The sequence below is a fragment of the Callorhinus ursinus genome, unplaced genomic scaffold (genome assembly GCF_003265705.2).
Source record: "Callorhinus ursinus isolate GAN/ISIS: 27379988/994484 unplaced genomic scaffold, GSC_fseal_2.0 scaffold24, whole genome shotgun sequence".
Taxonomy (NCBI): Eukaryota; Metazoa; Chordata; class Mammalia; order Carnivora; family Otariidae; genus Callorhinus; species Callorhinus ursinus.
The window spans coordinates 29343767-29360558 of record NW_027397086.1 but is presented as its reverse complement, the minus strand read 5'-3'; the positions used below and the strand labels follow the sequence as shown (position 1 = coordinate 29360558).

The window sequence follows — 16792 nt, the reverse complement described above, 5'->3', positions numbered from 1 at the left end:
AATTTTTCTATTATTCGCTTTGTTATCTTTCCTCATCGTCTCTCAATAGACCCAAGGTAGTTTATTGGAAACATATGTAATAAAATAATAAACACTGAATAAAAATTGAAACATGAGGGCCTGACCAAAGCCAGGTAAGGACACTACAAGAAAAGAAAACTATAGACTGATATCTCTGATGAATATAGTGGCAAAAATTCTCAACAACATATTGGCAAACTGAATTCAAGAACACATGAGAAAGATCATACACTATGACCAAGTGGCATTTATCCCTGGGATGCAAGGGTGGTTCAACATACACAAATGAATAAACGTAATACATCACATTAGTGGAACTGAAGATAAAAATCATGAGATCATTGCAACAGATGCTCTCTGTGTACTGTGATGAACTGTGCACATTTTCAGACATGACCCTTAGATGATCCTGCAGTACATTCCTGGAGAGCCATGAACACATTGGGAAACAGTTCATGCCACGCCCCTTTGGGCTCCTTGGCCTACAACAGAGATAACACAGGGGCGAAGAGGGCATGACGGGAGCCTGCCGGATTGCTCTGGACTCCAGGAAGCTTCTGGCTGCCCTCCACTTTGGCTCTGGGTTGCTAGCCAGGCTCTGTCCACAGCAGGGTGGGCCACAGACCCTAATGGCATCTGTACATTAGAGAAAAGTTACAGTCAAGTCTGAGAGCTGGGGGAGAGATCCCCCCCCCCCGTTCCTACATCTGGGGAGGCGACTCTTCTAGGATTCTCTTAATACCTAAGAAAGCCCATCCTGCAGCAAGGGCAGTGGAGCATCTCACTGGGATAAACATGAGTTAAAATGTTTGTTCCTTAACTTGAGTTCAGATACCGTCTCCATGGCCTGTTCTCCTTGGTTCAGTGAAGCCTCTGGAGATTAAACTGAAATTATTTAATGAAAGAGCCCTTCAACTACTTCAAGGCAGTGATCACACTGTGTTTTCTCTAGACTCCTCTGATTATATGGGACCTTGACCTCCCCAATTCTAGATAATATACTTCTCATAATGCAGCCTCAGATCATAGTCATTTTTCCAGCAGCTACATTATAATGTTGCCCCTATCACAACTGTTGTAGAAAACACAGACAGCCCTCATATTTCAATTATAGGATAAAATCCCAGTTCAATAAAGGGAGGCAATCTCCTGATCTTCCCTCTAATAAATGGGATTTAGTCCAAAGAATCTTTCTTTTGAAGAAAAGATAATCCGAGATCTGTCAGGGGGCTAGATTTGTGAACAAAAGGCTCACCCCAGCGATCCCAGGTCACTGTATGAATGGCAGAACCTGTGAGACTTTACAACTCTCATCCTTTATAGGAAGGGAGGAACTCACATATCTTGAGCCCCTATTATGCTTGGCCAATTATACACATTGTCTTATTTTATTCTCACAACAACCCTATGAGGTATGCATTATTATTTCTAACTTATAGACGATGAAATTGAGGCTCAGAGATCGAGGGATTTGCCCAAACACATACAGCTAAGTCAAGGGGACAAGATTCAAAGCCCATTTTTGGGAAGTTCCCCTCTTTTCTTAGCAAAATAAATAAAACAAAACTTTTTGGAAGCTTTCAGGTTGAGGCAAGAAGAGCGCCGCCTTTATTAGGAATGTATGTTAAGTAGGAGTCAACAGATACAGAGTGAGGACAACAGGACTTCTAAGCAGACACAGAGGCAGACCTGCATCACTCTCTGAGGACAAAGACCTTGTGATAACTTAGAGACAGCACAGAGCAGGGAGTCAGAAGCCGCCCAGGGATCTGCTGTGACAGCTCTTTGACCTGCCCTTGTCTCATTAGGAGCTGTTCCTTGTGAGTGAATTTTCCAGAAAATAGAAGCTTAGCCCATTTGAGTGACAACAGATTTTGTTTAGAATGTTATTCAGTTTTGAGGAAGATAAACATTTTCCTCCTGACCTTCTGAAACAAACAAAAAGGGAGACTACAGTCAAGCCCAGCACCAGATTCTCTGCCACATACCAGCTGGTAACTCTGGCACCCAACTCCTTGGGTCTCGCTTTTCCCATCTCTAGCCTGGGGAGAGCAAAGCCTATCTCACTGGGTTGGTGTAAGAATTAAATGAGATGACACGTGTACCATGCCTGGCCAACACTACATCCAGGCACATTTTAGCAGCTCCTTCTCATTGCCTTCTCCTTTCTGTAATGCATGGTTTTATTCTGAACACCAGTCACCGTTACGGGCTGTGCACAGTCATGCTGCTGGGTCTAGGGTGGCACTTTGCATTGCCACCGAGTCCCTGTCTTCTCTGAATTTGCTGCTCTTAAACTGTTATGGCTTGGAAAGCAGGGCGCCTGGGTGGTTAAACATACGTGCAGGGCAAAAGTAAATAGGCTTTGAGCGAGGGTCTAGGAGGCTTCCCTGCAAGGTAGGTGAACCGGTTTAAATATGCCATCCACCATGTAAAGCACCTGAGGGGAAGGCTCTGATCCTCTCTTCTGCTATTCCCGTATTCAGACGGACTGAGCGTGTGAGCTGGGAGTAGAGGAATGCTCTCTGTCTCCTTTGCTGGAGAGGGAGATTTTGTAGAGTGGCGTCCACTCTTCTGTGGACCCCCGGTGCTCAACACAGTGCCTGGTGTGCCCAGGGCACCCAAGAAGTGGTTGCAGGATGACTGAACACATTTCCAGCTTCCGCAGTCACCTTAGTTTTCATTTTTCCTGCCTCTGGTAGGAATGTGATCTCAGGACCTGTGGCCACCGATGGGCCCTGCCATGTGGCGACGGGCAGTCCTGAGCTCACCTTCTTCAGTCTCAGGGACTGCTTTGGTTCTTATTAGTTGCTGACAGGTAACCATGACATGAATTATTTTTAAAAATCCAGTTTCCTCTTTTTATTATGTTTCCTTTCGCCTCCTCCCCTTTCCATTAAAGAAAGGACATTTCCCTTCTCCTATCATGGTCACACCAATGAGAGTAATAAACCCTCACATCAAGAAGGCAGTTCACAGTTGGGATGATGGTCTCCTTTCGGGGCCTTATTTAAGCCTCTTGCCAACCCCGTGAGGCCGATGGGGCAAGGACTGCTGCTTCCATTTTAGAGGTGAGGCAGCTGGAGACCAGAGGTGTAAGGTGACCTGCCTGAGGTCACACAGCTGGTGGAGCTAAAACCAGAACCCAGGCCAGAGTGCTTGAGAATTTAGAACAGACCCCCGAGGCGGGAGGACGAGACAAAAGCCACGGAGCCATGCTCGTTCTGTGCTGAAGCCCAAATGAACATTTTGCCACAGGGCTATAAATAGGTCTTGCATTTGCTGGAGTCTGCTCTTCCATTGGGTGGCGGTTCCAGTCTCAAGAACACAGCAACATGCTGCAAACTTTGCACTGCGGCATTTGGATGGCAAAGATACGGCTGTTTCCACCGGATCTGCACTCTGACCCCGACGAGGACAGGAAGGCTCTTTCACAGGGGTCTCCGCTCTGAGCAGCCCCTCCCCCTGTCACACGCCAGTCTTGATCCAGTAGGAAGACACGGAGCAGACTCTCCTCAGGATCCTTCAGACCTGCCAGAAGAATTCCTTCCTAACCACGTAAGAGGGCAGATTGCTTCCGAGGGTCTCAAATAAACACCCAACAAAAAAACCTGCAAGGAATTTCTCAACAACCAAAGCCACCCACAGACTCTAAGAGGAAGCCTATTGCAAAATGTCTGCCGTCCAACAAGAGCAAAGTAGAATGAGGAGGTGGATGGTGTCCCACACCATGTGGAAGGCAGGCAGCCTGGGGCTTTGGGTCGAGAGGAAGACAGCCAGCCTGTCTGTTCTGAAGCAGAAACCATGGCTGGAAATGCCACTTGGAAAAGAATCCCAGTGCATGGCACAGAGTGGAATCACAGCCACGCCCCCACCTGGGTTTGGCTCAGAGCGGAGCATGAGGTCTGTCTCCAGTGCTTGTAAAGGGAGATGGCCCGCGACCAGTGTGGTGCCTTCGTGGATCATGTTTATTGATTTATTTCTCCTGGAGGTATGACCCACCAGGCACCAGCTGCTTGCAAGGCCTTGGGGATATGGTGAAGGGTGGGGAAGGAGAGGGATAAAATCCAGTTTCTTCCCCCAAAGAGATCCCATTCTCCAATATGGGGCATTATTTTCCTTTTTATTTTTTTTTTTTTAAGATTTTATTTATTTATTTGACACAGAGAGAGAGAGAGTGAAAGAGGGAACACAAGCAGGGGGAGTAGGAGAGGGAGAAGCAGGCTTCCCGCTGAGGAAGGAGCCCGATGTGGGGCTCGATCCCAGGACCCTGGGATCATGACCTGAGCCGAAGGCAGACGCTTAATGACAAAGCCACCCAGGCGCCTCTATTATCCTTTTTAAAATGGGAAAATGGGCCACTTCAGGACTTCAGATGGTAATGTGCAAGGTTTTATGATAAAGGTTTATGAGTAAAACTTTATGAGCAAGGTTTTGAAGTGAAATGTATTAAATCCATTTGCTCCATTTTTTCAATTTTTCTCATGTTCATCCTTAGATTTTCATAGGGAAAGATCCCTTGCTCCCCTTAACTGGAGCAGAGGATGCTTCATACCATCTTGTAAAGACCATCAGATAGGAAACTCACCAGCCCAGCAGTGGTCCATTCCATTCTCACACACCTGAGACTTTACATAAATAAACAAAAAAAAGACCGCGGACATTTACTGAGGGCTCACTATCCATCAGGCACCGTGCAGTGTTTCTGTTCATTCAATCTCCACAACAATCCTAGGAGACTGGTACTATTATCATCCCCACTTTACAGATGAGAAAACAGAGGCTCCAGAAGTGTCAACAACAAGTCCAAATTCAGCAACTAAGCAGCAGACTGGCTCCTGAGCTCCCAACTCCATCCAGGATCCCCAGTAAATCGAGAGATGATCAGGCAGTTCTCGTTTTGTTCTTGAGCCTTTGGGATAAAACAGGCCCGTGTGACTGTGGCTACCGGTCACCGTTCTGTCCTCACTCCTGGTGTGCTTTGAGTTCCTGCATCTCTCTGGAAAGGGGTAGCAGGAGCTGAGAAGACACTACCCCAGGCAGTGTCTCTCCAGCAGACAGCAGAGGGACCACCTTCCCTGGGTGTGGACATAAGGCCGGAGGTCCCCTTGGCTCCTCGGAGTTATGCTTACCTTGGTGACTCACCAGCAACCCTGAAGTCAACCAAGACCCCAAAGTCTCTTCTGTTCTAAAGTCCTCCTCAGCTATGCCTCTGTCACCTTGGACACAGGCAGCTTGATTTGTTCTAATGTAACCTTCTATTAAGGCTATGAGATTTAACCTTCTTAGATTGAAGCAAACATTCCAGCCTGTTAGGGTTCTTTGCAACCTGGGATCTGTTTCCAATAGATTTCACAACTTCCAAATTGATAGAACAGTACTTAGATAGAACATCATGTGGAAAGAAGTTGATTGGACCAGGTGATGCGGATGGAGCCTTGGCTCAGCAACGAGCTGGGCCTCTATTTCCTTATCTATAAAGTGGGATAATGATAGTTGTGAGTGTGTCACAGGTTTATTGAAAAGATGAAACGAGATAAGGTATAAAAAGGTACTTTGTCGCCCATCACACTCCAGACAATTGTAAAGAATTCAGGGGTAGATACTGAACAGTTGAGAGATCGTTCTAAAGTTGAGACTCCGAGCCCTGCTCCAGGGCCGGGAGGGGGTCTGAGGCACCTCAGCCTGGCCAGGATGTCTGGCCCCTCCCACCCTGCCGTTCACACGGCCCTGCCCCCGTCAAGCATGGCTGAGAAGACGGGCAGGGCATTAGCCGACAGGGCTTAGACAGGGCACTGGAGGGGAGGTTGGGCCAGCTGAGGTCCCTAGTTCCTCCCACGACTGCACTGTTCTGAGAGTTTAGCTGGGAGTTTAGCTCCCTGCAAAGAGGAAAGAGCAGTGACCATAACACTTCTGCTTCCAACAACCCGGACTCCAGTCCTATATCCCGCTCAGACCAGGCGGTGAGAATGAGTCTGAGAAACAGCTTCGTGAAACTCCCCACAGACACAGTGACACGACCAAAGTTTTACTTACACAACAGAACACTTTTGCTGCCATATTCTGGTCAAACTGGCCGAGGATGATCCTCACGTCATTGCCCTGTGGACAGAAGGACATGTGTGTGAAGGAGAGTAGATGCCAGGCACACTTGGGGGCTTGAGGCCACGGGCAGAGAACATTGGTGCACCCCCAGCTCTCCAGCCAAGAGCCCTGCCCTCTCACCCCAGCCCAGCCTGGATGCTCTGGCCCTCTCTGGGGCCAGCTTTCCCTCAGCTCCTGCTGCCCTCCCTGGGACAAATCTGCACGGGCTGGAGGCTTTATAAAGCTGGCAGCTCTCAGCGGTCCCAGCAGCATCCCTGATTCCTCCAACAAGGGCAGGCCAACCCTACAGGGCACTGAGACAGCGTCTAATCTTCTTCCTCACTTGACACACAGGGAAACTGAGGCCGGAGGAGAGAAAGGAGCTTCCAAGGTCCCCAGGGGAGTTGGTGGCTGAAATAAGACTGCAGGGCCCCCACCCTCCCCCCTAGTATTCTAGACTTTTCTATACCTTCCTGGAACCCACAAGGCTTCCCAATTAAGAAGTTTCAGAGTCTCTTTGAGTTCTGAGCTTTGTTCAAATCTCAGCTCCACCCATAAGCCTCAGGGCGCCTCAGGTGGCTCCTATATGCATCTTAGCCTCAACTGCCTCACCTGTGGAAAGTGGAAAACGGCAGTACCTACCTTCCGGGAGGACTCCCTGAGATGACCCACATAAACTGCTTCACACAGTTCCCGGCACATGGCGAATGCCCAATAAGTGCTAGCTAGTATTAGGATTTTATAACCTCCTCCCAACCCATTTTTAACTCCCAGAAAAACTTATACTTGAAAACTCTATAAATAGGACTGCACTTATTATCTTCATGTGTGCCTTGCACAACAGCTCCTGTGACTCATTTATTCATTCAACAAACATTTACTGGGCGTTTGCCTAAGGCTCCCTCCTGGGTCAGGTAAGGGCCCCTTGGTGCTCTCTGGGGGACAGGGATCCAGGCAGGGCCCTGCCCCATCAAGAACAGGCTACAGGAAGATGTGCCAGGCAGCCTGCAGGAGACCAGCTGGGGCCCTGGCCCACCGGCCTGCTCCCCACCCCAGTCACTTCCTGCCCTCCGCCCTGAGGCTCAGGCTTGCAGGTGGTGCCACCTTCCTGCCTCTCCAGCAGGCCTCAAGGCCCTTTGATGCATAAAGAAGAGAAACATGCCTTTAAAGATCAGTTTTTAGCATCTTTCAAAATTGGAAAGTGCTGACTGGGAGGCCATTTTACTCATCATGTACTTTAGCAAAATAAAAAAGGCTTGGATTCTAAAATCATCCTTCGTTTGCAAGCAAGAATGGAAAGAAGAGGGGGAAAAAAAAAACCTTGCTCTGAAAGGACTTTAAAAGATCGTTAACAGAGCAGTTGAAGGAAGGCAAGCCTTTGTCATCACCATGTCTACAATGCTATAAAAAGTTCTAAGCTGCTTCCGTTCTGTGGACAATGCTCTCAGGCACACCCCAGGGTTTTTTCTGCTTGTTTGTTGAAATCTTTTAGACTTCTTTGCTGCTAAGAGTATTCATCCAGCCAGCCAGCAAACACTTACTGAGCATCTACTTTGTGCCAAGCTCTGTGTTGCTAAACATGGTATAGTAAAAATAGCTTATTGGGTTTTAGAGTTAGGGAGACCTCAGTTCAAATCCCAGCTCTACCACTGACCAGCTGTGTGACCTTGAGTCTTAATCCCCTGGAGCCTCAATTTTCTCACCATTGAAAGAGGGATAATCCAACCTACCTTGCCGGGGGGGGGGGCCCTAGGATTCATACTAAGGAAACCCAGCCATTGGCTTCCATGATGCTTCCTCCTGGCTCTTTCCTACCTCTAGTCCCTCCTGCTGACTGAGTCAGCTCATCATCTTTCTGCACGTTCCTAAATGCTGGTGTTCTACACAGTTCTGCCCTTAGCTCTGTGTCCTCATCACTCTCCTGGGCAGCCTCATTCAAGACCCCGGCCACAACTGCCTGCTGTGTGCTATGGAGGCCCGATCACTCTCCCCGTGCCCAACTTTTCTCTAACTGCCCCTGGATCCCTCCACTTGGATTCTCCCACGTACCTCAAGCTCAGCACATCCCAAGCTGAACTCATCATCTTTGCCAAGGAGCCCTTCCCCCCTCCTGCGTGGTCCATTTCTGAGAACAGTGTCGCCAACCTCCCACCCACCCAGGTTCACCTGCCTCCCTCCAAGCCCTAACCAGGACCCACCCACTGGTTCTGCCTGCCCACCAGTGCCAAATCACCCCCAACCCTGCAGCTTCACCTCGCTGGGTGTAGCCACCATCATTCCTCCTCGGTGAAATACAACTGCCTCCTGGCTGGATCCCCACCCTTAGTCCTGCTCCATCCACCCTGCTCTCCACAGAGCGGATTAAGGAATCATTCCAAGATTCAACTGTGGTTGTGTAAAATCTTTCCATGGCTCCCTGACCTTTCCAGGTCAACTGAGCTCCTGAGTAGGACATTCGAGATGCTTTACCAGCCAGCTCCTGCTCAGTCCTTGCCAGTCTTGCAGGGCATGAGAATGAGCTACCTGTAGTTCTCTAAAAGAGGTCTGCCACTTACATACTCCTTCACTGGCTCATTCCCCCACCTGCTCCTCTCTTGCTTTCTGCAAGCTCATCCATCTTAAAGGCCCTTCCCTCTCACCTCTGCCTGGAGAGCTGCCACTCACCCTTCATGCTTTAGCTCAGGCACCCCTACTCTGAGAAACCATCTGTGTCCTCTGAGGTGCTCATTTGCTCCTCTGTGGGCCCCAGAGCACTCTGTGCTTCCCTCTATCATGGCACAAGTCCACTTGCTTATCTGTCTTCTCTGCTGGACTGAGAGTAACTTGATTCATCTCTGGGTCCCCAGGTCAGGGGGCCAAGGCATGACATATATATCAACCATAGGCATTGAATGCACGATTAAGTGAGCGAATGCTCTGTGAAGTACCAAGAGCAGTGCCTGGCCTGCATTCCTTATTCAGTAACTGGTAGCTATGATCACCACTGCACTGATATCCTGCTAGCCTAGAGCCTCGGCACTCACTGGGTTCACCATGTCCATTTCTTGAATGCACTGAGGAGCCCACATCTTCATGGCTGACCACCTGACCACCTGCAGATAGATAAATAACCAGCTCTATCACTTGTGGACCATTTGGTGTCTCTGTTGCCATGACAACCAAGTCGCACGGACCATTTGGTGCTATGCTCCCAGACTGTTAGAATCGGGCGGATCCAAAGGGATCACTGATCTAGTGAGCCCCTTCCTAGAGAGTCAAAAGGCTTCCCCCAACACTGCCCAGCGGAACCAGTGCTCTCACCTTGGTGGCCCTCTGACCATCAAAGGACCCTGGAGAAAGATCCTGGCCAGAGCCAGGTTCTGCCCGCAGCAGGGAGCGACCCACACCCACTCTGATTCCAGCCAGTGAGAGGCAGCAAGATGCTGCAGTGTCTGGGAGGGAAGAGCCAGCACCCAGCGCAGCTCCCAGAGAGGGAAGGGCGTTCAAGATGGACGAGATGGAATCCCGTGTGGGGAGTGGACAAAGGGAGATGGAACTGGCCTGGGATGCTTAGCAGGAGCCTTGAGAGCGGTAGAAAGAACTGGAAGGGCTTCTCAAAATGGGATATGTTGTCCTCCTGGAGCATGAGTTTTCCTGAGAGTATGAAAAGCATGGATATACCTCGTTCTTCTTTCCAGAGTAGCAATTTATTGGAAGATTCAGGGGCAAGGGGAAAGGTTTTGGATTCTGGGAGTCTTTTTCTTTCTTTTTAAATAAAGATTATTTATTTATTTATGAGAGAGAGAGAGAGAGAGAGCAGGAAGGAGGGGCAGAGGGAGAGGGAATCTTTTTTTTAAAGATTTATTTATTTATTTGCGAGAGAGAGAGAAATAGAGAGAGAGAGAGTGAGCAGGGGGAGAGAGACTCTCAAGCAGACCGCACGCTGAGCATGGAGCCAGATGTGGGGCTCGATCTCAGGCCCCTGAGATCATGACCTGAGCTGAAACCAAGAGTCAGATGCTCAACCGACTGCCACCCAAGCGTCCCTGGATTTCCGGAGTCTTAAAAGTTTTTAACACATGCGTCCTCTCACAAAAGTTCCAGAACCACGCTGTTCAATGTTACGTAACTTGTATCTTTCCCTGAAAATCTGTAAAGTAGAAAGAGAAATTTTGTCTCGACAGTGGTTCCTGCTCCTGGCCACACATCCATGTCCCTGCCAGGGGTCTGAGCACTTACTCCTTTGCCATGGAAAGGACTCTGGGGCAGTGTGAAGAGAACAGGGGGTAGGGGAAGAGAGCCCTGAACGTCCCTGAGGCTAAGAGCGACAGAACAGAATTGGGATGGTACAGAGAATCCGGAATGTGGCACAGGGAAGGGTCCAAAATTCCTGTGCCCTTCCACAGACTCTTGATTCTGCAGGGGGCCACCTGGAGCAAAAGGTGACCTGAGGTGGGACAAAGGACACCTCGTACTCACCTGGCTAGATCCATGTGTAGACCACACAGAGGCCTGTGTTCACAAGAGGCCTCGCCTACAGGGAAGGGGCAGACACAGGAGGAAACAACGATGGGGTGGGAGGTCCAAACCTGGATGGATTTCCTTCCCTCCTTCCTGGTCCTTCTCATCTCTTGCCTAGAGCCTCTTTGTCTCTGGGACACTTAAAGTGAGCTAAGATCACACACACACAAAAGTGACACGTCAGAAACATGACCCAATTCAAAGACTTTGTGTATAACCCCCAGGTTGCAGGGGATCTTAGCAAATAAAAAGCAAGGACAGTTCCCAAGCTCCTTCTAGCTGTGGGACTAAGGAGTGCATCAGCCCCGCCCAAAGAGAGAGGTGTTATTATTACGTCCACTCCAGAAAGTTTCACGAGCGAGCTGAGCCCCAAAGAATGAAGGAAGTTTCGCAAGTGCAGCACACCGCCGGCCCTACTCGTTCCTGCGCTCAGGACCGGGGCATCCATCCCCGTGCAGGGAGGGTGGGCTGCTTCCAGCTCACCCCCCTCTCTCGAGAACTGCCCACAGTGAAGGGACTTCATGAGGTGTCCCACATCCTGCAGCACCCAGTGACCGACTCCCTGAAAGGCGGGGCCAGCTCTGTGGCGCAGGCTGTGTTCCAGGCAATCCCGCCAAGACTGCATTCTGGCCCGGCTCCCCTCTTGCCTTATCCTGCATCTCTCTCCCTTCTCCGGAGCGCGCTCTCAATAAATCACTTTCAACCAGACTCTCGGGCTCTGTTTCTAGGGAGTTCAGCCTAAGACACCAGGCCCCATAGGTAGGAGGTGGTGGCGCTTGGCCTCCACCCTGGGTCGACCTGGTCCCAGAGCCTGAGCACTCGACTGCTCAGCCCTATGTATTGCCTCCCTGGCTGAGAAAATACCCAGTTTGTGGCAATAGCTCGCAGAGGAAAGTGGTGTAGCCTTGGACGTGAAAGCAGTGCAACAGCCGGTGTGATCCTGAGACACTGAAATAGCTGGTGGGCATTGAAAAGAGCAGGCGAGCAGAAGCCACGCCATCCTGCCTTCCCTGTGGCAGGAGCGTGGGATCCTGCTGGAACGGAAGGTCAACTGGACACTGACCTCTGCATTACCTGGCCTCCTCTGCCACCCGTGCATCCGGCTTGGTCCACCTGCAATCGCTCCCTGATTTCCCAGGTGCCCAGTCCCACAGACCCACTGGGCTGCTGGAAAATCAGATAAAACTGTGTGCAGTGCTGTTGGAAGGGAGGCTGAGCTTTAGAGGCTGGCCATGATGGGGCTGGGGGCTGGCCTGATCAGGGCCAGTGGGCACTGGGGAAGGGGTCTGGAACCCAGGCCCACTCCTGCCCCCTGACTCCGGCCGTGAGACCTGGGGTAGGTCCAGCAGGGTTAGCCTAGACACTTCCCAAAGTCCCTCCTGGCCCGGACACACTGTTCCATACCCAGAATGAGTACTTTCATTTAGTTGAAGTTAGTTTTTCTGAGACATTTTTTTTCCTTACCAGAAATATGCCTAAATTTAGGCAAGGAAGCAGGAGACCTCTATTCTTTTGTTGCTGTTGTTACATTGATCTTTTTATTCTGATTAGCCCTCCCGTTTATTTTTCATTTTTATCTATCTGTCCGCCTGTCTATTTATTGGAGTGTAGTTGACATAAAACGTTACATTAGTTTAAGATGTACAACATAGTGATTGGACAAGTCTATACCTTAAGGAGACATATATTCTTTTTTAATTTTTAATTTTTATTTTTAAGATTTTATGTATTTGTCAGAGAGAGAGAGAGCACATGCAGGGGGAGCTGCAGGCAGAGAAGAAAGCAAACTCCCCACCAAGCAAGGAGCCCGACACGGAGCTTGATCCCAGGACCCTGGGATCATGACCTGAGCCGAAGGCAGATGCTCAACCAACTGAGCCACCCAGGCATCCCAAGGAGACATATGTTCTTAAAGAAGGGAGTGAAGAAGGAATAGCCCATAGCATGCCACTTCTGTAAAGTTTATTATTTTATCTTGAAAACTCAAGTATATTTAGCATTCCAATAACATATCTATGTTTATCTTAAGATAAAAATAATGCTTTTCTTCCCATGTTTCTGAGCAAAACTGGCCCGCTGGGAAGATGGATGATGTTTATTCTGTAGCTTTGCATCCCCCTGGGGTGCCTATGTGAAATGTAGTTTCCGGCAGTCAAGCAGGCTCCTGGCCTGTGGGGTCAGGGGGCAGCTCCCACGAGGCCTCTCATATGTAGCAAAGGGGGCAGCAGTCCACCTGAAGGCCTATTTTTGTGGTCTTCCTATGATACGCAGACTGAGGCCCCCCACCCCCAAATGTCCTCTTTCCTAATCTCCAGAACCCAAGAATATGCTCCGTGACATGGCCAGAGGGAATGAACACTGCAGATGGAATTAAGGTTGCTCATCGGCTGCTTTATAAATTAGGGAGATTGTCCTGGAATCTGAATCCTGAATGATGGGTTGGGGGTGCTGCTCCAGGGAAGATAGATAAAGCAAATAAAACAAAACAGAGCATCTGAAGCCGGGCACTCTCCCCCACGGGGCCCAAAGCTTCGAGCAGGCACCCTGGAAATAGCCAGGGGCAGCCTCCGCCCCGCCGCCCCCCCCCCCCCCAGCATGGCAACAGTTCACTTGCAAGCCTCGGCGTGTGGAACAGGCCTGGAAGGGGCTGAGAGGCCTCGGGTCTGCGTCACACAGAGATGGTTTCATTTCTTGACTTCCTTGCGGCAAACTTTGGTACGTATCTGCTAAATCAACCTGATGAATTTCACGATTTGGTTCCTCTGTGCTTTTGTGTATTTTCGCCTGGGTGATCTGTCCAAGACTGAGAGTGTTATGGCTCCCAGGGCTGTTGTGTTTCTGTCAATTCTCCTTTGTATTTTAACAGGCTTTTCTTTATATATTTCAATGAGATGCAATTTACAGCAATAATGGTCCATGAGTGTGTTATTCTCACGGTGAATGGGACCCCTATCTATAGAGAATGATTCTCCTTCATCACAGCTGGTACCTTGAACTCCCTTTGGTCTCATATGAACACCGGGGTTCTTGCTTGGTTTGGTTTGCTTAATCTACCTGTGCCCGACATTTTACCTTTGACCTTTCTGGGTCATTTCCTCTGTTGTCAATAGCTGTAGTCGGTTCTTGAAAAACATAATTCTCAAAGTCTTCGCCTTTTAATAGGGAGATGGGCCCATTTGAATTTATGGTCAGAATGGCTCTATTTGGTCTGCAATTATATGTTATGCTTTCCGGTTTTCAATATGTGGACTAAAATTTCCCCGCTTCTACCTTCTCTGCCAAAAGCTTTGGGTTCTGTTTGCATTGTAGTGTATTTACCATCAAGTTATTCAAAGCCTTCTTTAGCGTGTATGTTTATTTAGGAAACTCATGAGCAAGGTGGGCTCTGCTGAGTCCCTCTTTTACTTAAGACCAGGAGGTTCCCACCCATATGTTTTACTCACCCCCTTTTCGGGGCTCTGTGAATGGAATTTGGATTTTTCTATCTCAGTTATTGTTATTAAAGTATCTATTTTTGCACCCTATGTATATGTACATTTGCTTTCAAAACGAACTTCTGCATCTGTGTACAATTTTGTAACGATGATTTGGACTGAGCTCTCTGACCACGGGTTGCATTGGCCCCTGCTCAGCCGTCTCCAACACGACCTGCTCTGAAGTTTGCCATCGTTCTCGGCTGAGCTGATGTAGGACTTCAAGGATTAACTCCAAGAAGGGCACCTGGCTAGGACCTGAGCCACACGCATGGGGAGGATGTCTCCCAGCTGCTCCATTGTCTCTGGGCTTGAAAGCTGCAGAGGAGTTGAAGTGGCCTGGTTTTTGCACCTTTGTGGGAAATTTGCTTTTTTCCGGCCTAGATACTTATAGATTTTTTCCCCCTTTATGTTTGTACTTCAGAGATTTTGCCAAAATGTGTCTTGGTATGACTCTCTTTTCACCAATTCTGCTAGAATGTGGAAAGGCCAGCTAGACCGTGCATGTAACAGTGCGCACATTTCCTTTATGAAATTGTTGATCTCGTAGTTCCAAAATGGTTGACTGTTAGCAATTCTGTCCGTCCCATCTAGCAGGACTCTCTTTAGCCCACTTAAGTGTGCCTCCTTTTTTAAAAATAAACTTCTTATTTGAGATAAGCTTTAGATTTACAGAAAAGTGACAAAGAAAGTTGCCCTATGTTCCTCACCCAGCTTCCCCTATTATTAATATTTTATGTTAGTGTGGTACATTTGATACAATTAATGAATCAATATTGATTATTATTAGCTAACGTCCATACTTAATTCAGATTTCCTTAGTTTTTTGTTTTTTTTTTTTCTCTAATGTTCTTGCTCTATTCCTGGATCACATGCAGAGTACCACATTATATTTAGTTGTCATGTCTACGTAGGCTCCTTTTGACTCAGACGTTCCTTATTTTTGAAGACCTAGACAGTTTTGAGTAGTATCTGGAAAATGGCCTTCACCTGGAATTTGACGTTTTCCTCATGCTTAGGCTTAGAGCATGGGTTTTGGGAAGGAAGGCCACAGAGGTAAACTGGCCTTCTCACCCCCTCATATCAAGGGTGCCTCCTATCAGTGTGATTTATCACTGTTGATGTTGACCTTGGTCACCTGGCTGAGGTCGTGTTTGTCTGATTTCTCCACCATCAAGCTACTCTTCTCCCCCCTTTCCTCACTGTGCTCTTTGGAAGGAAGTCACTTAAGAAATGGTTCGTCCTGCTCCACCTCCATGAGCATGAAATATCCACATAAATTATTTGGAATTCTTCTGTATAGGAGATCTGTCTGTTCTTTCCCATTTATTTATTCATAGCAGCACAGACACACGGATATTTATTTTTATACACGGGGTTATAATCCAATACTATTTTATTTTGTTGCTGACATGGTCCCAGCTTTGGCCACTGGGAGCTCTTTCAGTTGGGCTCGGACACCCTCCCATGAGTGTGTGTTGTTGCTGTTTTGAATACTCCCTTACTTTTCTGGTACTAAAAGATGCTCCTGGATCATCTTGCATATGTCCTGCCCCAGTCCCAGAGCCAGCCGTCTCTCCAAGGAGTCCTGGATCCTTTTTATGGAGAATGGGTATTAGAAACCAAGACCTGGGTGCGAGGAATGCTTGTTGCTACTACGGTGTCTGTTTGGCTTTGATTTTGGCTCCGTCTCATCCATCCTCATTTCCCCTTAGGATCTCCCTCCCCCAGCGTCCCTGTTACTTCTTCCCTCATTAGACTGACCACTTTCACCACTTCCTCTGAATTCGGGGAAATATCTCAAGTTTGTCCTTCACACTTGGCATTAACTCTGCTCTCTAATACCGCCAATGCAGATTCTAGTTCTGCTCTTTGGTATTTAATTTTCTTCCCCGTCCTCTGTACCTCCTTCTCTAGCCCACCCCACAGTGAACCAGAGATTTGCTTTTTCTCTGAGCTTTCCAGAAGTTACTTTACTTTATTCCCGAATATTCCATCCTTGTGTTCTCTGTTGGCTTTGTCTGTCCAGACTTGGTATTTTATTCACACACACTCAAATTAATTCGATTCTGGGTGATGGGGAATGACACAGTGAGCGCAGCAGACAGAAACGCCTGCCTCCCAGATCTTAGGTTCCAGCGGGAGGAGACAGATGATAAAACAACTAGACAAAATGGGCAGTAGGTCGGATGTTGTGAAGGGCTGAATGGTATCCTCCAGAGATATGCTAACTCCCAATACCTTAGAATGTGACATTACTTGAAAACAAGGTCACTACAGATGTAATTAGTGAAGATGAGGTCATACTGGAGTAGGGCAGACTTGTAATCCAACACGACTAGTGTCCTAATAAGAAGATGATGTGAAGAGAAAGGGGAAAATGCCCTATGAAGTAGGGATTGGGGTTATGCGGCTGCAAGCCAAGGAACTCCAAGGATTGTTGGCAACACCAGAAGCTAAGAGAAAGGCAGGGGAGAGCCCCAGAGCCCTCTAGAGAGCATGGCCTTGCCAACACCTTGACCTTGGACTTCCAGCTTCCAGAATGTAAGAGAATACATTTCTGTTGCTTGAAGTCACATAGTTTGTGGTACTTTGTTACAGCAACTCTTGGAAATGAATACAGACATCCATCAGTGAAACAGAGCAAATCAGCGCAAGGTGGGCAAGGATTTAACTTTCTTTCTTTTCTTTCTTTCTTTCTTTCTTTCTTTCTT

General features: G+C 48.3%; 1 protein-coding gene across 1 annotated transcript in view; it reads right to left on the bottom strand.

The window, feature by feature from the left end:
- GABBR2 (gamma-aminobutyric acid type B receptor subunit 2) overlaps positions 1 to 16792 on the bottom strand; it is a 342515-nt gene that overhangs the window by 151154 nt on the left and 174569 nt on the right. Inside the window, exon 5 of the mRNA XM_025888598.2 lies at positions 6058 to 6123. Coding sequence (XP_025744383.1) covers positions 6058 to 6123 — 66 coding nt within the window. The remainder of the gene's footprint in view (positions 1 to 6057; positions 6124 to 16792) is intronic.